This window comes from Thermobia domestica, chromosome 5 (assembly GCF_964235325.1).
Source record: "Thermobia domestica chromosome 5, izTheDome1.hap1.1, whole genome shotgun sequence".
Classification (NCBI taxonomy): Eukaryota; Metazoa; Arthropoda; class Insecta; order Zygentoma; family Lepismatidae; genus Thermobia; species Thermobia domestica.
The window spans coordinates 211986453-212014016 of record NC_137458.1 but is presented as its reverse complement, the minus strand read 5'-3'; the positions used below and the strand labels follow the sequence as shown (position 1 = coordinate 212014016).

General features: G+C 35.2%; 1 protein-coding gene across 4 annotated transcripts in view; it reads left to right on the top strand.

Annotated features, from left to right (window-relative positions):
* Positions 1-26542, top strand: part of LOC145686385 (mitochondrial coenzyme A transporter SLC25A16-like) — a gene marked incomplete at its 5' end in the record, with an annotated part of 88718 nt that extends 62176 nt beyond the window's left edge. Inside the window, 1 exon segment of one of the 4 annotated variants that reach the window (XR_014131601.1) lies at positions 23510-23649. Coding sequence is in view for 3 of the 4 variants with exons in the window: in XM_081759656.1 (XP_081615782.1) it covers positions 18499-18688 (190 nt within the window). 4 annotated transcript variants of the gene reach the window in all.
* Between the last annotated feature and the right edge of the window lie 1022 nt (positions 26543-27564).

Sequence of the window (27564 nt, the reverse complement as noted above, 5' to 3'; positions counted from 1 at the left end):
GGGGATAGTTAGTCCTTTAGTATACCATAACAAACGACAAAGCACGTTTTGTGTTTTTGAGCAGAAGGGGGTCAAACTATTAAGTAATAACGTCATACTCTAGGAGGTGTTTTGTTCATAAATTCAACTGGAAATTTATTGTGAAGTAAAATAAAGTAGGATGAATGATTAGTCCAGTCAAGGCTAAGCTTGTTTCTTTCCTCCAGTTGTAACACTGTCTTATCAAACTCACAGCAGCACTGGTGAAGAATGCAGCTATCAGCAGAAGGCGAGGAAAGTCAAAATGCACACTTGACAAAAACGTCCGTAAGTACTCCTTGCTCTTGATGCTTGCTATATCAATGATATTCAGTCATGTTTATTCTTGTTTTAGCTGTCAACTCACACAGGAGACAGCTGTCGTTTCGTTTGATCTACATTCCCAAGTCAGTATTCACAGCTAAAACAAGAATAAACATGATTGAATATCATCGATATAGCAAGCAGCAAGAGCAAGGAGTACTTACGGACGTTTTTTTTTTTTTTTTTTTTTTTTTTTGTCAAGTGTGCATTTTGACTTTCCTCGCCTTGTGCTGATAGCGGCACAGTGTTACAACTCAGGGTGTCTACTGAGTTTCATTTTCAAAATTCCAGTATATTTCCAGTATATTCAGTATAACTATAAGCAAAATTCCAATATCTAATACAATGATTTTTTTTTTAAAGTTTTTTAGGAGTAATCTCACTTTTGATGATTTCAGGTTTGTACAGTATTGTTTTACCACCAAAAGTATTTTATTTTTAATAAACTTAGTTAGACTTGATTTTTTTGAAATACAAATTATTTTTTAACGTTTTTTAAAGGGCATTCCAACTCCCTTCACAGCTTTCCACTCCACCCATTGCTTTAAATGTCTCATTACAAAATGTATACAACTCTTTCTTTGGAAAAAAATACAATTTCAATGAATACAAAATTGTTTCTAAGACTATTAAAACAATTACAAAAAAGTATTGTTTACAAATTACAAGTTTCATGATTTTTCCAGTATGCGGATCAAAATGTCAGTATATTTCCAGTATCAGTAGACACCCTGCAACTAGAGTAAACAAACGAGCTTGAGAGCCTTGACTGGACTAACCATTTATCTTACTTTATTTTACTTCACAACAACAAATTTCCAGTTGAATTTATGAACAAAACACCTCCTAGAGTATGACGTTATTACTTAATAGTTTGACCCCCTTCTGCTCAAAAACACAAAACGTGCTTTGTTGTTTGTTATGGTATACTAAAGGACTAACTATTCCCAATATTTCAGATTTTTTCATCTAGGCCCATTGGAGATATTAGACAGTGAAACATGCCAAATTGGTATAATTCTCCAACTTTACGATTTTTTTCCCCAGGCGTTTGGGAGCAGCTACAAGTCTGTAAATTTTTGTGTATTAACTTATAACCCCGGACTATATGCACACACAAATTCAAACATCTACGTCAGTTATTTTCTCTTCCCAAACATGTCTTCAATGTTCAAAAATGTTGCTACTGTAGGCCCTGGTAAAAATGTTACGAGATCGAAGTTTTAGCTCTGCACGAGTTGGAGACGTCCAACAATTTTTAATTTTGTAGGACAAATAGATGCTGAGATATTCAAAACAACGTAAACGCAGAAAATCGAAAAAAAACTCAAAAGGGAAATAGTACCAAAGTACAGGGAAATGTCATTGATACTAGTTGGGTTCTCTGTGTTCTGCAGGTAGAAAGCACATCCGAATGGAAGTACGTGCCACGATCAAATCCTTCCACATGGAAGGCCTACCACGGAAGGCAATTGCTGTCGTTGTGTGGTGACTTTCATTATCCTGATGCAAAAGAACTTGTCTGCGTAACATGTCTATCCTTTTTTCTTTGATAGCTGCCCATAATATGAGAATTAACTGTGCATATTCTAAGCTTCCATGCAAAATTCTTTCAATTGAACCGGTGGAACTCCTGGTCTCACATATTTTGCGCACTCTTAGTTTTCTGTCATTCATTACCAGATCATGTATAACATTAATGCTTTCTTGCGTTCGCACTATTCGAGGACCAGTACCAGTTGCATCTTCACAACTGTGCCTGCCAAAGCAGAATTCATTTGACCATTTTTTTTTTTTTTTTAAAAATCACTTCATAGAAGGAGACACTATCACCCAACACACTAACTATATCAGGGTGCATCTCGATTGGGGGTAGGCCTTCCATGTGGAAGGATTTGATCGTGGCACGTACTTCCATTCGGATGTGCTTTCTACCTGCAAAACACAGAGAACCCAACTAGTATCAATGACATTTCCCTGTACTTTGGCACACATACTTCTAAAAGTTTAGAATACAACATACTGCAAGTACAATATTTTTATTTAACTCCTATATCAGGATCAATTGTTGAGCAGCGCTGGTAGTTAAAGTAACAGACGCACACACAAAATTGGAGCTTGGCGGGGCTATTTCCAGCCATCGTACTCATCTGACCTCTGTACCATTCGATTATCACTATTTTCAGTTGTATATATTACAAGGGTCGTTCAAGGTTGACCGGGACTTTTATTTCTCCAGAGGAAACAGATAGCACAAGAAGCACCAAACTATATCAGCTTTTCAAAGTATTCTCCGTGCGCGTCGAGGCACCGTTGCCATCGTTGTGGCAGCTACTTGATTCCTTTGGCGTAGAAAGAACTTGGTTGTTGTCGTAGCCACTGAAGGACATCGTTCCACAGTGCTTCATCTGTCATGAATTTCTTCCCTCACAGATGGTCTTTCCGGGGTGCAAACAAATGATAATCACTGGGGCCTAAATCTGGACTACAACAATTCATCACCTTCGGCTCGAAACCGATTCAGAAGCTGTTCACAGACCGTCATGCGTGTCCACTTCTGATCAAATGTCAGCTGGCGGGGAACCAAACTTGCACAGATTTTGCGGAAGCGTAAGTGGTCGTGAATGATTGTCACAATACTTCCGACACTGATATCCACCTCGGCAGCAATATCCCTCACTGCTACTCGCCGGTTCTCAAGAATCATTTGCTCAACACGTGCGATATTCACTGGTGTGACTGCAGTCGGGCGAATGTGTTCATGTGCTTCATTTGTCACCAGCTCCCGTCCTTCGCGAAACTGTTCACGCCATTCGTACACTCTTGTCCGTGACATCGTTGTTAACCATACTGTGCTTGCAATTTTCTGAAAATCTCAGTTGGTTTAACTTTCTCCTTCATAAGAAATTTGATTACACACCGCTGCTCCACAGACACACTGCTTGCCGCCATGTTCGCTGCAACTGCTGCACATGCGCCAAATACATCATGCCGGGCGCTAGTTACTCGAGAAGGAATACATTACGTCACCCGCAAGTTTCATCATGATCCGGCTATTCATCGATTATTTACGTACGAAAATCCCGGTCACCTTGTATATAAGAAACCTGATTGATTGATTAACATCTAGGCTAAACCGCTTAAGCTATAAACTCCAAGCGTGGCAAGTATGGATTTGTGACATAAGGTACCACCAAGAAAGGAATTTTCTGGAAAATCGACGTAGAGGAGAGGAGGGATAGGGGTTGCAATTATTATAATAAAGTATCCATATCTCGGAATCGATTAGGATTAGAGAAATTACATTTGATTTTAATGCTTCGTATTAAATATAGTTAAACATGTGTCTCAGTGTTTTTTTTTAAATTAGAAAGGAAGAAAATAGATGGAAAGAGAAAGAGATAGGAGGTTGCAGTTATGGCCTTATCTTGGAATCCTTATAACTAGTCATGATGTTTGATATTTAGACTTTTCATTTAAAATAATTAATCATTAGAACTAATTGTTCTCAGCGCTTTTTGATATTTGTCCTAGAAAGAAAGAAAAAGGAGTGGGGTTGCAATTATTATTACTATTATTATTATTATTATGTTTCCATATCCAGAATCTCTTACAGTTAAAAGTATGAAATTTGGTATTTAAACTTTTCATTTAAGATACTGTAATTATAAATGTGTTTCAGCATTTTTAGATTTTATCCTAGAATGGAAGAAAAGGGATGAGGGTGTTCACTAAGATGCTCATACGAAGCGTTCAAATTTCATGCTAGACTTCGAGTTTAAACGAATTCTGTATGAAAGGTGCAGAAGGAAGAACTCAAAATATTGTACGCTGCAACACGTGGACGCATTTGCTAGTATACAAAGTTACTTAAAAATATAGTTCGAGAGTTCGTCGAAAACAATTTCGCATGGAATGTGCTAGATTCTTATAAACAGTTATAGAAGAGCTTAATATAAATTGCAGCAAGTCATTTTAAATAACGTTGAATATGTAATTTGTACAATATAATTGTTATTAATTTTTTGATAAGTAAAATTAACATAAATAAATAGAAAATTATGTATGAGTTGTTCATATATGATAGCCGTTGAATAATTTTAAAGATTCAAAAGTCAAATGTGCTTTGACACGTTTCGTGAATTGCTAGTAGTAACATATACAGGAAGAACGACCATTTTATTAACATAACGTTGAGTAGCATTTGGCAGCGCAATAACTTTAATATAATGACTATTAATCAAAGCGAAATATGCAATGATATTGATTCAATATATGTTGGTTTTCTCATATTCCAAGGAGCGAAAATAGCTATTTAAAAATTATGTCTGTGTATTGAAAAGCGAATGTAGTTACTCTATATAGAACATTTTAAAGTATTTGTAATTTCGTTGTAATGGTAATTTTATAGAGAGTAAATAAAAATGACAGGCAACGTAAATCATCTTACTTGAGGTGTCCTGAGTCAAAGTTTCTGTTTGTTACCGGTACTTAATTTTCGATGATCAGGTTTGCAAACATCTTCCCAGCTATATAGTGTAAGGTAAAAAAAAAAATAAATAAATAAATAAAAATAAAATAATGTTATTAATGTTAAATGTGATTATGTATTTCTTGTGTTTTGTTCTTTTTTATTCTTCGAATCGTTTCGGATCTGATCACTTTATATCTATATGAAACTATAAACCTAATCGAGATTCTTTAACACACCACTCTAACGAGTCTGCCATTCTTACCTTACAACAACAAAAAAAAAAAAAAAAAAAAAAAAAAAAAAAAAAAAAAAAAATCCTTAAGAAATAAATCGACCGCTCGCTGTTGTCTAGGTAACAGGTTCAAAACACGATTGAGTTAAAAACAAACACTCAAGGGATTTACAGTGGATAACTAGATTTATTTAACTTAATATTTTTCTAATTAGGGTAAGGTGAGTGACTAGAATTTTGAGGTTCAAAGGACGTTACTTCGCCCTTGAAAGAAAATCATTAATATTTTGCTCGGCTTCCCAAAGAACTCATCATGAGAGTTCAAAAAGCACAGACTCTAATTTAAATATCACTAAACATAAACAATAAAAGACTTCTCTAATATTTCTTTGGGAACTGCGGTAATATGAAAACTAGTACTCTCTCTACTCTAGGTCCATATTCCTTGCTTTCAAAGACTGATTAACTTCACTTCAGTAACAATCTGGCCTACACCTGGTTTGGACTCTCAACACTCTGAGAAATCCAGAAAAGGAAACTAACTAAAATCTTAAGGATTGGTAAACTTAGGAAATTAGGAGTAGCAGCCGTCACTCATGGCCCAGCTATATTATTACGTCTTCCATTCAAGACTCTAGGTTAAAAGGTGAACACGCACTCTAATACTTTCAAACACGAAAGTCGCAGTGTGAAAACAAAATACACCAGCCAAGCCTCACTATTGCCTGACTGTACGGGGAACGAAACCAAATAGCAACTTGGATTCAATTTTAATGGGAAAAAACCTCCAGCACCTGGAGATTTTCAAAAACCTAAGTGCCCTGGGTTCACTCTCTCCCTAGGGTCACCCCAAGAGCAAATTACTTTTCACTCCTTCTAACCAGTAACTAGAGCCCATTTAAGTCATTACTCTGACGTAGAGCTCAAAATTCCTACTTTATTCTTTAATTCGTATTCCTAACTCTGGAATTCACCTAAGTTACGGCCAGAGACCACTTTCTCTAGCGGGACTGAAAGCCACGAACTAACATATCCACTGGTCATCCAGTAACTAATCTAAAGGACAAACTCCCAGGAAAAAAGCTTACTTGCTAATTCCCTTTGGACTGAACAGCCACCAGCATAGCCCTCTACTCTACAGGCCTCCCTAGCTGAAACAGCGAAAGCCATAAAAAAATCCGCCTTTTTATGTGTTTTGCCGGGGACAGAAAAAATGAAGAAAAAATTTAAGTATTTAACGGTTCTAGAAATTTCTACAGCAGTGGAAAATTACTGGAATAGCAAGCAAGAAAGAGAAATCTTCAAAAAACTAGCCTCTCTACCAGGTCTATAATCAAGTGGGAGCGATTATAGCGAGCCTTATGCAGAATCTTATTCTTAAAAGAAAAATTTGGCATATATAAATGATTGGGATAATGCACTAATTGATATTTACATATTATAAACATAGTAAGATTATATATTTCGCTATACTTATTAAATAAATAGTACTAGATAAATGCGTTAGATAAATACGTGTCAGGACTGACTTACTAATTAATATACACAACTTAATTATAAATATATAGATTTAATATTAAAATATATAACATGAATAATCAAGCAAGGTAACGAAGTGCCCCTTGCAATAGCTAGGGGTAGGAAAGGTTCTTTTGGAGATTTTAGGTCATAATTGAAAAGGACTTACCTTAATCGTGGATTAAACTTACAGGGCCTTATGCAAAGTCATTTTGACGTATGATTAGCGTCACACTAAAGGCCTGACTACTGCAGGAAACCTATGTTAGTCGAACTCTTTAGTATGGCACTAATCGCGTGTCAGAACGACTCTGCATAAGGCCCACAGAAACATAAACTGTTTGTTTGTCTACGTCAGATACCACCCTTTTAAGCTGTTAAGAGCGACGTTTTACCGGAGCCGGGAGCGAGGCAGAGAAACACGTTGAAGGTAGTTCGATCACATACAAATGAATTGTTAGCTATTGAACGAGAAAAACGCTAAATCTTAAAGCTTATCTGCACAACATACAGAAAAAATTGTTTAATAATGATTTTATTTTATAATGCTAAGCTTTACAAGTAAGTGTTAGGATAGGGAAAGAACTGACGGAAGAGAGTGCAATTGGAAGGGGAGTTCGACAAGGATGCTGCCTCCCGCCAACACTTTAATGTCTATCTAGAAGAGATAGTGGAAAAGAGCCTATATGATGATGGCATTTCGGTAGAATTAGTTCTTTACTTCGAAATGTGGGTGTGGAGAAGAATGGAAAGAATTAGTTGGGTCGAGCGGAAAACGAATGAGAGAGTGTTAGAAGTGGTGGGTGAGAAAAGAACACTTTTAGAGGAAGAGGAAGAGAAACTGGTTGGGACATTGCCTAAGAAGAGATTGTATCATGAGGGACGTCATAGAGGGTATGGTGGCAGGAAAGAGAGGGAGGGGGCGGAGGAGACTACTATTAATGGATGATATAAAAACAGAAAGATCATACGTGAAGACGAAGTTAGCGGAGGACCGTGGAGCATGGAAGCTTCTCAGCTGCTGCAAGTGACCTGCCAATAAAGGCAGAATACCTATAATGATGATGATTACAATTATATTTGCTTAATGAAGTTACTTTTTAATTTATTTTTATTTTATTTTATTTATTTTTGCGCTAAATATGTACAAGATGAGTCATAAATCTTGCAACATTTCCACAACCCAAACAGCGCGTTTATATGTCGTGATCGACCGTAAGTACAAGGTCAAACTGGCTCAAGGGAAAGTTGGCAAGCGAACACGGAGGCTACCAGTCCGTCAATATCATCAGTGGGTTTTCAGTGGCAGTAAGAATAAGTGCACAGTAACATCTGATACGTGAACTGTTATTGTATGAGTTCGAACTCGGGCTTAATGCTGAAGCAGCAACCCGAAACATTTATCATGCGAAAAGCGACGGTGCAATGAACCGCAGCACAGCAACTAGTTGATTTCTGAAATTTCGTGCAGACTATAAAAATGTCGAAGATCAGCTAAGGGCCAGCCGCCCCGGGGTAAAGATTCTGAGGTTATAAGACACGCCATGGAGGATAATCGATCCACCAGCACACGACGATTCTGAAACCAACTTGGCAGGTCTTAGTGTACTGTAGTACGTTACCTCTACGAACTCGGGATGTGCCGCATTGTACCATGCGCCACCTCACACTGGGAGCACACTCCAACTGAGATGTGATATAAAGTGGTGACAAAAGTAATTATTTTAATTTTAACAAAATTTGTAAATTAATTGATATCTCTTCTGCTGTTGTTACTTTGTTACACATGTTATATATATATTGGAGTTTGATCATTTAATGATGTGGGTTGAAAGTGCTTTATCTTTCTGACTGGCACTAGCCGTACCTGTAAGAAAGAAGAAAAAGGATGAAAAAAGATACATTGCTTAGTATCAAACAAGTTCATGGTTAACGTTAATTTAATGAAAAATCGACTGAATTGTTAAGATTATATCTTGAATTTAGCTACCAAAGAATAAAATATTGTTTTATTGCCAACTAGCAATCTTAAAAACGATAACGTTCGAAATTGCTTACATATTGTTTACGAGATAGCAAGCAAACTCCATTCTTAAGCCTGTTAACTAAGAGTAAATTTTTGATCTTTTATATAGATATTAATGAAAGACAAAAGAACCGATTTTTTAAAACACCATATCCTCTATAAGTGTGAAGATGTGTTAAAAAATCAGTTGTTTCCTCTTTCATTAATATCTATATGAAATCACAACCGTCATAGGTGCTCAATATATATCGACACAGGGATTGTCCAATCACAGCAGTGGTCTGTGGTACAACCCACGTGGTCCCAGTGGAGAGCACCGACCTCGAGAGTGAGAGTGGGTGGCTGTTCTGGGAAGCGGACTGGGTGGCGTGGTGGTTAACGCATCGGCACGGCATGCCGGAGGTCACGGGTTCGAGTCCCGGTCCAGTCGGTCACTTTTTCACTTTTTGTACGTTATTGAATCTTTTATTTCGAGTCAGTACAATATACTACATAAATATGCATTAAAGTAACTAAAGAGCTAGGAAGGAATCCTTCCTCCTAGGATCATGCTAACGCAATCCAGCATCCAATCTTATTAATAATCTCACCATACATTATCAATATTTCAGTAAAAGTCAAATAGAAATGGAAAGGTTATAGGTACAAGGAGTGTTTAATTATGCGAGGAATATACAAGAGAGAATGATTCCACGTAATAAGGATTGAGTTACTTTCATATATACGTTCAATTAAAACGTACGCAAATAAAGAAGCGATGTCGAGTCAGTCAGTGAGGACGCACGTGCAGGTTCTCTCTCCGGTTCACCCGCGGTCAAATGAACAATGGAAGTATCGTTGGAAGTTGGCGAGCCAGAATTGGCTTGTTTAGAAGTGCAGTGAAAGTAACCTCATGTTCGTCCCTTGATTGCAAACCGAACTACACAAAAGCATACTTTGTTTATGGTGTGGTGATTCTTGTATTATTAATTATTGGAGGAGTTGAACAACATCCTGGACCTTATTCACGTAGTGAGTGCAATGACATAAGTGAAATTAAAGAGATGTTAAAATCTCTTAGTGCATCAAATGAAACATGGTGAAAGAAGTAAAGATGACGAGGGAAACTGTATTTAAACTAGTGCACAGAGTTACCACCATTGAAAACGAACTTGGACGCGTAACTAATGAGCTCGGTGAACTTCAGAACGTTGTTAATTATTTGCAGCACAAGGTGGATGACTTGGAAAACAGATCTCGTAGGCAAAATCTGGTGTTTCATGGTATACAAGAAACTGATCGTGAAACTTGGCCTGACACCGGAAAGAAGATTTGTGATGTATTACGCGATAGGTTTGATATAAATATCGATGATGAACTTGTGCGAAGAGTTCATCGGGTAGGCAGAAAGTTCGCAGACAAACTCAGGCCCATTGTGTGTAAGATTTCAAGTGATAAGAAGGGAGAATATATTTTAAAAAACCGTAATAAACTACGTGGAACAAGGATATTTGTGATTGAGGATACTCAGGAATGAACGAAAAAAATGCAGTTGTATTTTGTCAAAAGCGCGTCAAGAACGAAAACATGCATTTTTACGCTTTCGTCATTTGATTACTGACGAGGAAAAATGGTCACTCTCACAGCTTGAGGACAATGACTTTCACAGTGGTAGAGATCAGGAAATGATGCGGCAAGAAGGCAAGCAACCCAGTACAATGGAAACTTCTGAAACTCCCGAAGGATCTGTCAATCAAAAACAAACCTCCCACAGAAAAAAGATGATGCCGACTCCGCCCCGCCAAGCAAGAAGTCCCAGGTCCCCAATACTAGTGGTGCATCTTTCACATCATGAGAACAGTGTAGCAAGGAAACAACAAAAGGGGGGAGTGGAAGAACAAAATCTTCAACAAGAGAGAAAAAAAAACTGGAAACGAAATGATCATTGCAAATGAAATAGAGCTATTAAACTCTCAGCCGGAAACTCTTGACGACATCCCAGAGGTAAGCTTACAAAATAAAACTACTGTCAGTGTCTTGAAACACAATATACAGGGACTTACCTCAAAATTAACTCAACTAGAAATATTATTAAACACAATAAAACCATATCCCGAAATTATCTGTCTTACGGAACACTGGGGTACCCGTGGTAATCTAGATACCATAAATTTTAGTAATTATAATGTAATAAGTAGTTTCTGTAGAAGTAAAAGAAAAAACAGAGGGGGTTCTCTAATACCAGTAAATTCAGCTAAACTAGGCAACGCTAAAGAATTAACGGAATTATGTAATATTTCCACGGAATTTGAATTTGAGTGCTCAGCAGCTTTTTTGGAAAAACTCGATTTAATTGTTGTATCAATTTATAGAAGCCTACAAGGCACAACTGCACATTTTTTGGCACACCTAAATATCTTATTAGATAAAATACGAAAAATACATACAAAACATATCTTAATTTGCGGGAACTTCAACATTGACTTTTTAATAAACACGAAGGAAAGAAGAGAAGTACCCTCCTTAAACTCATACAACATAAATTATATAATCAAAAAACCAACTCGAATAACTCCTCACTCAAAAACAGCAATAGACAATGAGCTAAGTAATTTACATACTGATTACGTAAAATATGAAATCATTGATGGACTTGCAGACCACATTTGCCAATTATTAGAAATAAACTTGGAGTACAGGCACACAAACAATAACGTAAAAATAGAAACGAATACTAAACCAAAAAAAATATAAATAAATTTCTTGATTTTCTAAGAAACGTAAATTGGAACGCCATGTATAGAAAACAAATTTTGCTACTTTCTTACTATGCTCAATGTTAGTTTTTACAAATCATTTCCAAAAACAAAGCGTACAGTAAAGAAAAAAGTTCATAGAAGTTGGATAACGCAGAAAATTAAAGAATACAGTAAACTGAAACGAAAATTACTAACAGAAAAAAAAATGTTTCACCTTATAGTAAAATCGAAAGAGAAAATTTTATTAAATTCTATAAAGCATTAATTAGAAACACTAAACAGGCACACTACACCAATATCATTACTCATTCTAGGAATAAAACTAAATCTCTCTGGCAAGCTGTCAGAGATCACATACACATAAAAATAGAAAAGTAAGTAATATTAAAAAGTTAATCATTGATGATACAATAATAGATGAACCTATTCAAATATGTGACGAATTTAATCGACATTTTACGGAAACAGCTGACGAGCTAGTAAAAATAAGAGAATCCGATACAGACATTAAACTGTTAGCAAACGTGATACCGCGTTCTGTTTACAGCAGGCCTGCCCATGAATTGGCTCCCGGAGCCGAAGCGTGAGCGACAACGAGCGGAGATAAGAACAGGTGAGCACAGGTGTTGGTAGCTCCGCCCCTTCCACTGCATCCGATAAGTGTTGCCAACCACACATGATGGTAAAAAACCTACGGCCAAGCCTGGTCACAAATTCGCACGATGTTGAAGCATTGAGCAGACGCAAGCGTGAAATGTGCAGGTGTGCTCTCCCCCTCCCCATTTCGAAAGCAGTGACGCGAAAACACTGCAGGAAATAAAATTGGTACGTTTTTTGATTCAGGAAGACGCATGATAGAGGTTACAGTTAGCGTTGAAGTAACTAACAAATGAAAAAGAAAGAAAGAAAGAAAGAAACTAATATTAAACATGTCAGCTTACAGACGTAAAAACGACTGCAAAAATCGAAAACGAATTGTTTCAGGCCTTTTTTAGCTTGCTTACACAATTCGTGACATTGTATTACATTAGCACTCGGTCTGTAACTTGTCACTCGCTTCACGTTTGCTAAGTTGTGAACGCCTTTCGTTGCTAGATTGATAGCAGAACGACGGGAGGTTGAAAATAATAATAATATTAATAATAATAATAATAATAATAATAATAATAATAATAATAATAATAATAATAATAATAATAATGCGTATTATTATTATTATTATTATTATTATTATTATTATTATTATTATTATTATTATTATTATTATTATTATTATTATTCGGACCAAAGACGGATGTAAATGGGGATTGGAGGAAATTCATAACGAGGAATTGCATAGTTTATACCGCTCACTTAACATTGTTAGGGTCATTAAGTGTAGAAGGCTCAGGTGGCCATTCCGTGTAGCCAGAATGGAAGAAATTAGAAACGCTTTCATAATTTTAACTGAAAACCCAATTGGAAGAAGACCACTAGGAAGACCTAGACGTAGATGGGAAGACAATATTAAGATGGATCTTGCAGAAATAAGAGTACAGAGTAGAAACTGGATCCAGTTGGCTAAGGACAGAAGTTAGTGGAAATATGTTGTAAACGCCGCATTGAACCTTCGGGTTCCATAGGCCATAGAGTTAGTTAGATATTATTATCTAAAAGAAATGTTCAAATGTTGTTAAGAGACAATTACACAGAAGAACTGAGTTCCGACCAAACACTAATTTGCCGGAAGGAAATTCCAGTGCAGTCCAGCCCACTTTAAGCGTTATCCGTGCAATCCACGTTTCATGTTCAAGACATTGGGAATAATTGTTCGTATCATTCAGTTGGAACGTTCCCTTCCAAGTTTACGTTGTTACAGTAGGCCTACAACATCGTGACTTTCAAAACCAGTCAGTAACTATCGAAGAAAGACAAGCGTGTAGCTTCAGTCGTTGATATGATTTAACATTCTTTTTCACTTTTAACAAGCTACCGGCAAGCAACCAGCCAGGGACAATATATTTTTCCTTATTAAAAAGACACTTTTTGTTAAAAAAAAAAAAAAAAAAAAAACTAATGGTACCCACTAATGGTCACTCTTAAAAATGGAAAATCTCTTTGGCTCTCTTAATATTTTGTTTGATTCTTTGCGATCAAAGTAACATTAAAAGTGGAAAAAATGAAATGAAATCTTTGGGTTTTACGTCCTACGGTTATACCGGTTAGGCTAAAGGAGACGGTGATGATGAGTAATGAATGAAATGATAGAATGAAGAAAGTGGGAGGAAATGGGAGAACCCCGAGAAAACCCACGCACACGGTGTTTGTCCACCGCAAAGTTCACTTGGCGGGGGCTGGGATCGAACCCGGGACCCCAAGCACCAGATGTGAACGTTCTACCACTGAGCCACCCCGGCCCCACTTTAAAAGTGGAGTAAGAAATACTATTCTTCCTATTGATAGTGGCTTCTAATCTCCACAACCAACCCCTTGCTAAGCCTATTCGTACACACATACATGCATAAGCTAATTTTCTGGAGATAATACTTAGATAATTACAAACAAGTGCTACAGTATTTTTTTTTTCGTATCAACAGATTATCTGTTTTCCTAAAAAGCGAAACAACATACCCACATTCGGATTAATTGAGTTGATTTTAGTTTAGCGTCCCTTTCAGCAGCGAGGCTATATGAGACGTGGACCTACTGATTAACGTGGAATCCGAACCACATGAGCTCCCGCCAGGAATCGATCCTGGGTCTCCCACGCCAAAGGCGCGTACGCTAACTGCTTAGCCACGAGGAAACGAGGTATTGCATCAAATTAATCAATTGCAGGAAAATAAGTTAACAAACGACGAAATACCGGCGAAAATAATGAAACTATGTAAACAATTATTGACACCGCATCTAACGTATTTATTTAATAAGTGGTGTCTTTCCTGATGCTCTTAAAATAGCTCAATTAAGACCAATATACCTACTTTCAGTAAAATATTTGAACACCTAATAAAGAGCAGACTATTGGACTTTATCATACGCTAGAATATTATAACGAACGAGCAACACGGCTTTGTGCCCAACAAAAGCACCCAAACCGCTACCTATAGCTTAATAGACCATATACTAAAAGGAATAAATGAAAAATATTTAGTTCTCGGTATTTTTTACGATCTGAGTAAGGCATTTGATGTAATAAACCGTGATATTCTACTGAAAAAACTAGGACATTACGGCATACGTGGAAACTGTCTCAAATTATTCAAATCTTATCTAGAAAATAGGAACCAATCAGTCGAAATTATAAGAAATACAGGTGACACTCAAATGAAATACAAATTGACTTCTCGAGAAACAAAATATGGAGTGCCACAAGGCTCGGTTCTAGGTTCACTTCTGTTCCTACTATATATAAACGATCTACCTAGCAATATAGATACCAAAATGATACTCTATGCTGACGATACTTCAGTGATTATCAAAGGAAAAGATACAAAAGCTCTTATTAACAATGTACATGACATAACAAAAAAACTTCGCTTTTGGTTTGATAGTAATCAGTTGGTTTTAAACAATACGAAAACACAATATATACTTTTCCACTCAGCACACGCTAAAAATATCAATAAATCCACAATAAATCTAAACGACCCATTCATACAGCTAGTCAACGAAACAAAACTTTTTAGGTATTATAATAGATGAGCATTTCAGATGGAGTAGTCATATTGAGGCAACTATACATAAACTAAATCCAAGGCTATATGCTCTAAGAGTGCTAAAAGACTCTTTAACTCTAAAAGGCTTAATACAAATTTACTATGGGTTTATATACCCTATCATAAAGAATGGCATCCTATTTTAGGGTAACGCAACTGAGAGCAAATCTGTATTTATTAAACACAAATAGACCATGCGTACCATTGCAAACTTACATTACACTACAAGCTGCAAGTCGCATTTTAAGAAGTTAAAGGTATTAACAGTTCCATCTATTTATATATGTAAAGCATCCGTTTTCAGTCTAACAGAAAATGAAGATGAAGCAAAAGAGCATCATTACAATACCGTAGATGCGGGCTACTTGGACCCAATTTTGCAATAAATTCGTTCTTTCGGTGTGTTTTCATCCACGAAAACTTGAAAGTTATTGTCAAAACCCATATTAAGTGGAACTACAGGATTTTTTGTACATATTGAGGACAGTTTTAGTTACATATATTGAAAACAAAGCACAGACGATTATTGTAAAAAATGGGTCCAAGTAAGACTCGCGTTCGGGCTAATTGAACCCACCCCCATATTTTCCTACAGAAAACCATTGAAATCTGCTCTGAGACTAAGTACGACGTAGGTGTTCCAAGAACAACACCTTTTATTTACTGCAAACCACAAAGAGACCATGTTAAGAGGTACTATCAAATATAATGATTGTAATAGCTGATTACATTTTCTTCTACAGCTGCACAAACCCTATCTATATTAGCAGCGAATCTAGTCGTTGACTGGAGGTGTAGTTTCTAAAATAACTTCACCCAATCTCGACTGGGAAGAGTGCCATTGAAAGCAATGACAGTTCTCCCATGCATGGCTAAATAGGACTTCATAATAAATCTGAAATCAAGTTAATCAACGAGGAATCCGAAATCACAAACTTTATCAAGATGACTAGTGAAGGCTAATTCTTCTTCTTCAGTGAATACTTTCAGATGGCCCGGATTCTGCCTTGATCTGTTCATTAATCTTCTTTCTATGGTGGAACGACTTATCTTGAAGTGAGCTTCTGTTTCTTTATGCGACATATTCCCTGACTGAATTGCTGCTAAACATTCTTCAAGCTGTTATGAAAAATCCGCATATTTTCGACCTCCAGGCAATCTTTTATATTGCTGTACCATTTTGTACTGGTATCCTTAAGGAAACAATGAAAAGTCCTTACTTGTGTGACACGTGACAACAAACCTATATTTTTCAATGATAAAGATAACAAAGAAGGGGTGGGACAAAATATCCATGTTTTCCAGGTCATATGTACATACTTCATAAATAATGGAATTACGCACACATCTTACTTTATATGAGAAAGTTTACCATGTCAGTTTCATTAACCTATATGTAACTACTTATGTGTTTACTTAGCATTGGTTCCACTTCCTTGCAAATAGTGTCCACATATAAAAGTTTGGCGGTCAATAAATACACTCTACGTCAATGATCTTTCTCACCAACACTGCTCCTTCGTAGCCTACCACAGAACTAGTTTCAATGTTTGTACGCCTGCATGATGATCCCATCCAATGGATCTAACTCTAAACTCACTCAATATTGCATTGCATATGGGACTTTAAACGAGTTTTTGGTATGGGTCCAAGTAGCCCGCAATTACGGTACTAGAGATCAAAACAAAAAACCTTACTTTACTAGATTATCACTGGTACAACAGGGCCCCAGACATACGGCAAATAAAATATTCAATACTTTGCCCAATCACATGAAAATGGAGAACAACTTAAATAAATTTAAACAAAACTTAAAAACGTATCTAATAGAGAAAGAATTTTATAGTTTAAAGAATATCTAGAAATATATGTATAACAATGTAAAATATTTTATCTATATGTATATCACTTCTGTAAATCATTTTATGTTTGTTTTATAATCTCACATCAATACTATGTACATGTGAACTGAACTCTCCAAATACCATGTATTGGTTAGATGGATTAAATAAATAATAATGATGCTATTATTATTAAACATATTCATTGAAAGAAAGAAAATACCTTTTATACTAATCGTTATACTAGTGTTTCGTAACAAATGTAGATAGCATATAAAGTACCTGTATGGATTAATTTTAAACCAACCTTAGTGCAAATACAACCTCTACTTTTCAGCTGATAATAGTAATGCTTACTACTACTCTCTCAACTCATAATAACAGTACACAATGCGTTGCAAAGTACTACACTTATAAGTACTTCTATTGTTACTATTAACACTGTTTCTACAACTTTCTAATGTTGTTAATTCTAAGTACATCTGTACTACGTTCTAGTACATAAACTACGTACCATGGAAATACGCTTCGACGATTATGCTGAAGACATCTCGACGTGGAATCTGAAAGAAAGAAATTTGTGTGGTTACATTAACTGTCTCAAATCGTAGCTACGTATTTAGTCTTGTAAATTAACTCTTTCAGACCCTCGGTGCATAATTATGCACATCGCTTTGTTATATTTAAAACAGGCAACATATTTAAAGTAGGGACATACTGACGCGTTGTACACAATTCTGCACATCATCGTAGCAGGATTGTGGCACTGTTGTAGCCATCTAGCATCAAAATGATAGAATTAATTGTGTGTAAAGACAGCATGGCTGGTTGTTCGTCAGCACACTAAGGTAAGTCATTGTTTTTTGTATATTTTTAAATTGTAAAGCCCATTAGCTTAGAGGTTTCATAATAATTTTGAAGTGGAAGACTGTAGCTAAGAACTGGTAAATTAAAAGCATTAAATATAGATTATATTATGCCAAATATACAGTCTGAAATTGATGTGCATTATTATGCCCACTCAGATCGGAAGAGTTCAGGTTAGATTGTGGGAATTGGTGACAATGCAGAAGAGAATCACATATTAGTAGTTATTTTTGAGAGAGAATGAGGAATATTGACAGTGTAAATTATGAGTCATGTTATTTGTTTAAATAATAAAATTAGTGTTAAGTATTAAATTGCAAATTAGGCGAAATATTTACATGGAACACGAATTTAATTATTATAAAGTTACTGAAAGCAAATAGTAATGTTAGCGACAACTTGTTGTTGTTCCCATAAGAGCTCATAAAATAGGGGCCATGGTCCCTGTGGAAAATGGATCTTGAATAAAAGTTGATTAATTTTGGCATTTGTAAAATTTATAAGAAATTCGAAGAATTTCAGTAAGTAGGCTTGAAACTGTCAACTCTGTACAACAGCCTAAAGTGCCAAGAAGACGAATCTACGGAAATTTGCTAGCTATACCTTCTGGTTAATAGGGCTTAAGACCCTCTCTTCAGTAAAATCCTGCGGACACCTGTGATTGTTCGTATATGGTATTCGCGTTTATTTATAGTCATGGTTCTGCTATGCAAACTTTTGTGTTATAATAAGTATGGGAAACAGTTATTTTCATCTTTGCAGACATGTTCAATGCGACGAAATAGACAAGATTCTACAATTACTCGAATCTGGAAATGTATCTAATCTGGACCTCGGCGATGATGAGGATGCTGGGGAGCTTGCAGTACCTCAAACATCCAGTAGGACTATCCGAGGAGCACACATATTGTTCAAGAAAGTGGACTCTCAGACTAATTTTCCATGCAAGTGACTTTGTAACTGTAGGCAGTTGGATCGAATATAAGCGTAGTTGTTCTGCACTTTCAATCCCAGTCAAGAACACTCTTTATCTTTTGCATTTTCGCACGTGAATTGCAGAAAATCTTGTGAAGCTAGGCAAACCAACTGCGAAGAAACGAGGAAAACCTACCCAGTGTTGATATTCAACCTGTGAGCAAACCAAAGTGCAACAAAGAAGAACAACGTCCAATTCCAGAAGTTCGTCAAGACGTTATTGACCACATGCCAGATTTAGACGGGAACAAGTAAGGAAAACGTTCTAAAAATGGACTGTGAGACCGGAAAACACATTTCTATTGGGATAAATGTATGGTACACTTATGTATTACAAAGGATAGAAACTGTTTCGTCATGTACTATCGTAGTGCGTAAAGTTCTTTTTACATAGATGAGATGCAAATAATGTATTTGTGTTGGTCTACTAGTTATTTTTATATATTCAAAAACTGTATAAATATTTTTCACTGTTGATATACTCAAGCAATTTTACTCATATCCTTTAATTGTATTTTAAATGTCTCATATGATGGTTTAAAATACTTTCATGTAGAGAAAAATTAGCAAAAATATGTTTTTCATATATGCGTTCAGAAATTAAAATGTCATATACAATATATGCATCTAGTACAATTGGGCATAATTATGCACATCAAAATTAGTCAGTTTTCGAAAAAATAAATATTTGTGTCAATCTGTATCGTATAATAAAATTGTAATAAAAAAAATGTGCAGCACATAATAATTCAGGTTTAAAGGGGTTAATATTTACCGCCTTTATATTATTTGGTGTGTTATCTTTTGGCTGATTGAAATAATTTGTGTGATTTCTAATGGTCACTTCTTTTACAGATTATTTAACATTTAATGTTATTGATACTTGTAATTTGAATCGATACTCGAGCATATTGCATTTATAAACAGTTTGAGTCGGCTTCCGGAATACATACCTCTTCTTCTTCGAACCACCCTTTCCTTGATAATCTTACAAGTCCACAAGATTGGTATGGCGACTCAAATGCGCCATCACTTTATTATTTTTCCACTCAATGTTATCTGTTCCGCTACGAGGAACCAGAATAAAGAATTGCCGCGGTACCTTCGAAGCGTGAAGGGGAGTATGGCAACATGAGTTGACCCCAGCCTAGGCTCAGAGGAAAATGGATGTGTGTCGGCAGCTGCTTTAAGATGCGCAATGATCTGCGTTTCCTGAAACAGTTTATCCCATGCGACGAAAAAAGGAGTTTTTTCAAAAATCCGAGTGTGCACAAACAGTGATTGAGCAAGGGCCAGCTTCCAGGACCGGTCGCCAAACGGCCGTTTCAAGCATAAAGTCATGCTCTATATGGTGTAACTACGAGAGGGTAATGACAAGTTCATTCCTAACGGTCGTAGTATACATGCCGACCATTATTCCAAACAGTTGGGGCGGAATGGTGCACTACGTCGCAAATATCCTGCATTGGTGAACCAAAAGCGAGTCCTGCTGCATCAGAATAACGCAAAACCACACTCGGCTCGAAAAATGCAACAAAAAATTGCAGGAACTTGGTGGCATCGATTGGATGTCGCACTCGGCATATAGTTCTGGTCCATGGCGCACTTCCTGAAATCGAGATGCTTCACTAACCAACATGGGGTGGAAACAACAATGACTGATTTCTTTGCTTCTCAGGACAAAAAGCAATATCGATGAATTAGAAGGAAGATGGCTACAGACAGTCCAACACGAGGAGCTATATTTGAATAGGGACATTCCATGTGAAATCAACCAATGAAATGACAAAATCTAACCTGACGATCTTAGATTTTTGTAAAAATTGATGCACAGCTTTATTAGTGGGAGACGAAAAAATCCCAAATATTATTCTTCTCCTCCTGAAAGTGTCCCCATATAGGGTGTTCAAAACTTGCCAAAAAGGGCATTTTTTCAGTTACAGTGTTATTAAAATTTGAATTTTAAATTTCGTACAGAAATGTCCCTGTGAATTCTTTCAAAGTTGTCCGGATTGTAGTCTCATATGTGTACTAAAACACCACAAAGTTTCATTTTGGGCACTCAATGGGATCCGATTCAAAATTCAACATAAACCGAACATTGCAAGTTGTTGACCATGTAACTATCTGGATTCAGATCGGATAACCATTTGCCTGTAGCTATTTACCTGTAGAATCAAAGGAATTTATATTCAATTTCATTTCTTTCTTGATGTATTCATTTGAATTTACACAATTATCCACCTTTCGAGTTATTTAGACAGGTATTATTTTTACGAACAGCACTCAATGCAAATAATTATTCTTGTTAGTCGATATGGATGTTTCAAATTTTATATTGGCAACATTGATACGTTATTTTCATTCCTTTGTTTCAGGATTGCTGTTACAAACATATGCATCATTGAAATAGGAAAAAGAATTTATTGACTTGTTTGTGCTGAAAGTGTGTGAAGTGATTGTGAACAGTGCCACAGTGTATCATAACACATTTGATATGAATAGTGTGAAAGGGAGGGAAACATGCCCCTCTTTTTCATTAGTTCTTTTTCCTGTTTCAATGATGCATTTCTACATGTTTGTAACAGGTATCCTAAAACAAAGGAATGAAAATAACATGTATCAATGTTGCCAATATAAGGTTAGAAACATCCATATTGACTAACAAGAATAATGATCAGTATTGAGTACTGTTCGGAAAAGTAATACCTGTCTAAATAACTCGAAAGGTGGATAATTGTGTAAATTCAAATGAATACATCAAGAAACAAATGAAGTTGAATATAAATCCTTTGATGCTGTAGGTAAATAGCTACAGGCAAATAGTTATCGATCTGAACCCAGATATTCACACGGTCAATATCTTGAAATGTTTGGTTTATGTTGAATTTTGAACTGGATTCCATTGAGTGCCCAAAACGAATCTTTGTGATGTTTTAGTACACATGCGAGACTACAATCAGGGCAATTTTGAACAAATTCACAGGACATTTCTGTGTGATATTCAAAATTCAAATTCTAATTTGAATTTTTGAAATATTATTTTTATTATACAGGTTTTTCAATACAGTAAAACTTGTAGAGCAATCTTCAAGCTTTCCAATGGTGTTTGTTCCATGTCTCTACTGCATATATTAACCATTTTGTGACAATTTTTAATAACCACTGTAACTGAAAAAATGCCCTTTTTGGCAATCTTTGAACACCCTGTATGGGGACACTTTCAGGAGAAGAGGGGTAATATTTTGGAATTTTTCATCTCCCACTGTAATAAAGCTGTGCACCAATTTTGACAAAAATCTGAGATGGTCAAGTTTGATGAGTTGTTGATTTGACATGGAATGTCCCAATATTAACCTGCTTTCATTGTACTGTAATAGACACATGTATATTGTGTACTAGAATATTGCAAGACCTACGGCTCAGCTTTGTATTACCTGGAACTTGTAGTGCAAAATGTAGTTAAATAAAGTAACGTTGTTCTACAAAAGATAATAATGAAAAAATAAAAACATGAACTGAAATATACTTTAATATTTTGAATTATTACATACGTGCATACATTCATAATTTCTTGTATTTTGTCCTACAAACAAAAGATGCGCGATAAATCTAATTATGATGTAAATAGTTACATTGGACGTCGACGACGACGATTACTACTACTGCTGCTGCTGGTAGTAGTAGTAGTAGTAGTAGTACCACCACCACCTCTTTATCCTTGACGTTAAAATTCTTTGGGCAATCCCTTAATTTCCCACATATTAAATACCTAATACTATTTCTGTCTTTTATGAAAAAGTACAAATATCCCAAGAGGAGTGGAGTGAACTTGAAATTGATGACTTAGTGTTTTACTGCTTATTCCATATGCTTTATTCTATATTACGCGCCCAGCCCGAATTAACTGCTGTTTAAGCAGTCCTCTCCACTCTAGACTACTGGATGTGGTGTCACAAATATCGAAGTAGAAACACTGACGTTACTGTGTTGGTTTCCTCAAAACAACCTCTGACAGGTTGCCTGAACCTATCCACTTATAAGCTTTTATTGTACGAATAGAATTTTGAGTGCTCTAGGTGTTAATACATTGAAAGACCTAGTTCTTTATATTACAAGAGGTGTTAGACGTTCCCTGTGTAATGACACTTTCGAAAATTTAGTAGTAATATCAATTAGCCACTTGGAACTAACCCGCTTGAAACGAAGTAATATACATAGTTTTGAATATGCGTTGTATGCGAGATATTACAGATTGACATTCAAAGACCTGGCAACCTCCGGACCTGAGGAATACAGGGTTTTGGATGGTTATTTTTAAGCTTGTATATATTTAATAGAAAACGATTATCTGTATAGTCATTTAAAGAAGGAAGATTAAACAATGATGAAAAGCAAATGAAGTTTTATGTTCACGAACTAAATAAAACAATTCTAGAAAGTTTTAGTTCAACTAAATAAAATAGTTCACCTTTTTCCTTTGCTGAATTCACAGTGGGATTATACAGCAGCAAATAAATGATAAAATGAGAAGAAATTCTTGTTAGCACGTGCAAGCAAGACGCAAGAACTGATTATTGATTACAGCGTTACCAAAATTTAAACGACGCCTCCAGAAAGAATTGGCACACTAACGCGGTAAATTCGAAAACCGGAATCTGAAACTACCTAATTATTGATGGCCAGATTTTTGAATGTTAACGTGTATAGAAGGTAGTTAATGTTGTTGGATAATATATGTTGTGATATTGCTTTGCAAAATAGTCTTATGTTTTATTTTATTTTATTTTTCTTGTAGGATGGGAATGATGCAGACATTAACATTAATATACAAGGAAAACGGCATAACGAAAGGTTTGTATCGAGGAATGAGCATTAATTACTTACGAGCCGTGCCAATGGTTGCTGTCTCCTTCTCAACATATGAACTTATGAAACAGCTGTTGGAACTTGACACTGGCATGAAGTTGGGATGATGCAATCATTATGTTAAGAGAAACATTTTTGATCATGAGATGAGGAATCTCTTCTTTCATTATTATCAAACTTGTGTAATCATAAATAAGCATTTATTTTTCTTAAATTTTGAATTCTGAAGTGCAGAGCACGATTATCATAGCAGGTAGTATTAAGTTGTATTTTAAAATATGCGTAGCTCTCTCTTTCATATTATACAAGACATGTATGAAGAGGTATCGAAAAGTTTCAGACCTGATAGGAACAATAGAATGGGTTTAGAATTAAAAGCCACTTGTTGTGATGCTCATTACTTTTTTGACAAATTTTACAAAATATTGGTTAATTATTAGTTTGGTATATGGATACTTCCTTATGTGTTTGTCCAAGTTGTACAACCAATGATTCAATAAAGTGTGAAGTTTGCTGAAATATGGTTATCTTATGATGAGACAACCAAATACAAACAGTTGAAGCATGTCTTTCTTACATCAAATGTGAAGGACTACATGATGTTTTCATGCCTGTCAAAATTGTTATTGCTGATTGACTGGTATTTTGTATCAGATGTCGCAAACTGTATTGCGGTGAAATGATTTATGTCTTAATAAATGTCTATGTCTTCTGTCTGTTTGTCCTGAGACTTTTCAAAACTTCTCTATAATGTTACTTGTTTTCAAAACAGGAATTTTGTCAGAAGACTTTATATATATATATAAAATATGGGGATGCTTTTTTTTCTAAGTCTTTCTAAACAGTATTGTGAGGATGAAACGTGAACTATATTGTGAACATTGCTGTGCAATGATATGTAATATTGACATTATTTTTGGTCACAAGTGTACCGAATTAAAAATAAGCGGAAGGTGCAATTATTTTATAAAAGACAGTAGGGAAAAGTACTGGTAACTCAATTTAGTAATAAAATAATTCTATCTCATATTTATAGATATTCAATATTTTACGCTCCTCTTATTATTGTCTCGGAGAATTGTGATACAATTATGCTGTATTTTTAAGACATGGTTAGAAACAAAAGAGAAGAAAACTATTTGTTGGATAGTATATAGGTTGAGGGTTTTGTTGTTTTAAATAGACTGTTAATAGAATTTTTATCAATACCTTCGTTGTAAACAGGGTAACGCTCTTTGAAATCATGATTCTTTAATAAGTATTTATATTAAACATATTATATACTTAGTACTTTTAACTCTATAAGAAACACCAAGAATATAACTTATATTGGAAATATGTAATGTTTATATTTATTTATTTATTCATTCATTCTAAAATGAAGAAGTACATTTTTATTTGAGATAACGACATAATTCTATTTTAACCTATAATGAACTTAATTCCAAATATTTTTCGTTTATTTCTGTTTCATAGTTGCTTCGTTCGTTGACTTTTGTAGTTAATATTTTTTATAATAGAATTTTAATCTACCATGTTGAAAACATATTTGTAATGGGCAGTATGACACTAAAATAAATTAGACATTGAATCTGAATCCTCTGTTCCCACCGAAATCCAGCGTTGGTCTATTATGTCTAGGAAATTCTGAATAAAATCAGTCATTATGGATTCTAACCAACAGTAGTTGTAAATTCATATATTTATTTAATGTTATGTTCGACGTTTAGATCCTTTAGAATAATGGAGACTGGGCTTCCATCGGGAATAAAATTTGGGAGAATATGCAAGCGTGCTTATCACTTATTTACTCAGACGCTCCCCGTAAATTCACGTTGTATATACGTGCGCACGTTTTTCTTTTTTTTTTTTTCATACAAGAATAAAATATGACGTCAATTACGGGACATCAAATAGTTACATGACAACGCATTTTTGGCAGAACTTTGTGTGTCGAATAATTCCAACATTCTTATTAATTCACATTACATTAAATCATTGCATATAACACATTGATATTTAACAGACGAGAATACAAGTCATGTTTAAGGATTTGGTTGGAATCATTACGAACTATTCCCTCTTGCTCTATAGCGACAGCTTTGCAACTTGAATAAGTAGGAACCGTTATTTGGATTCAGAATTATGAACACACACGTTGCATTTTTTTTTTTTCGCTTTTCCCTGTTGAAACGGACAAAGGACGCGTTTAACTCGTACATACAGTAAATAAATACTAGTTTTTGAGATTTAAGTCATTATCAGCCATATATTAGTGTGTTCTGACATTTTGTACCATACATAGCAATTACTTACCATGACTTTATTTCCAAGACATTATCTGTCTACCTGTTCACGGTGGACAGACATATTGGGGAAAGCGACTTTGTCCGCATTCTGTATATATCTGGTATATAAGCCTCGTTGAATTCTATTTTGTGTAATAGGGGTTAAGACATTGCATTTTGCCAGTACTTTTATCCAGTCAAATATGTAATAAATTAAATACGTTTGTAATCTATACAATGTAATTAAATAACGATAAATTCTATTCATTAGAATATATTTTAAGTTGATAATCAAAATGGTTTGAATTAGTATTCGCTACAAAGTTTTAACTTCTGTTTTTTTCCCTAATGTATCAAAGACAATAATTTTTGAATAAAGATATTTATTATTTAAAAATATCAAAAGTAAATTGTTTATTGATATAGGAAGTAAGATATAAAGAAAACTACAAGGCGTTTATAAAAATATCCAAGTAGTTGTTTAAAATTCCTGAATTTATTCTGAAATATGAATATGGTAAGTTTGATGGAGATTTCTCTCTGTTTTCATTAAATTGTAAATATTAATGAAATGGTGTATATATTTTTTTAAAAAAAGTAGAAGAAAAACACAAAATGTATGCAGTTGGTCATTGTGTATGAAAATGTAGAATGATAGTACAAATGATGTGTAATGAAGGGTTTTATTGTTTGTTTCCTTTTTTCTTTTTTTTCTTTTTTTTTTTTTTTTATCTGTGATGATTGACATCAGATTGTGATACGCGGTACTTCGAAATCAAACCATCTAAGTAGTGTGAAATTATAGTGTTTTTGATACCTGTGAAAATATATATTTATTATTATCAAACTGATAATACAGGCATGTTGGTAATTTTCCAGAAGTATTGGAATTTGAATTCGAAACATTTCGGAAAACATTTTACAACTAAAAATAAAATAAAAAATACTATAGTTAAATTTGAGACTATAAGATCGACAGGACAATGACATTACCCTTTTAGGATAGTGATATTTACAATGAAGATAATAATAATAATAATACAGTATTCGCAAATAGATTAGTAATGTTAAAAATAAATTTTCAGCTATCAAATGAATTCTAGACTTCTGTTTAATAACTAAAATATCAGTGATGAGTATATAAAACAACCTGACATAAAAGGAAAATGAAGCTAGAAGTGTATGTAATCACTCTTTGATATTACGAGGGAAAATACAAAAGTATTTGCACAGTTTTTTTCCGAGTGTGTAATAGATTTTAATACAAAATTCAGATGTACCGAGCGATGCGGTAGGCTTTTCTTGCAACGGTTTCACTGTAACTTCCGATTTTTCCACCGCGCGGCACTGTTATCAGTTCCCGAAGGTGGTCAGAATACTCAAGACGTCCACGCCAGCGAAGTGTTATTCATTTTCTATGGTACAAGGAACACACAGCCATAGATATCCACAGGGAAGTGGTGCCGGTATACGAGGACAAGTGCTTAGCAGTGCGAAGTGTGCAGTGGTGGTGTAAGGAGTTTGAAAATGGATGACAAAATGTCCAAGACAACGAGCGATCGAGCCAAAATGTCCAAGACAACGAGCGATCGAGAGGACTTCGTTCCTTGCATATGTTTACGAAATTGTAAACGGAGATGGACGTATTCGACCGAAGGATATTGCTAGAGAGCTTGACATTTTCCAAGGTAGTATT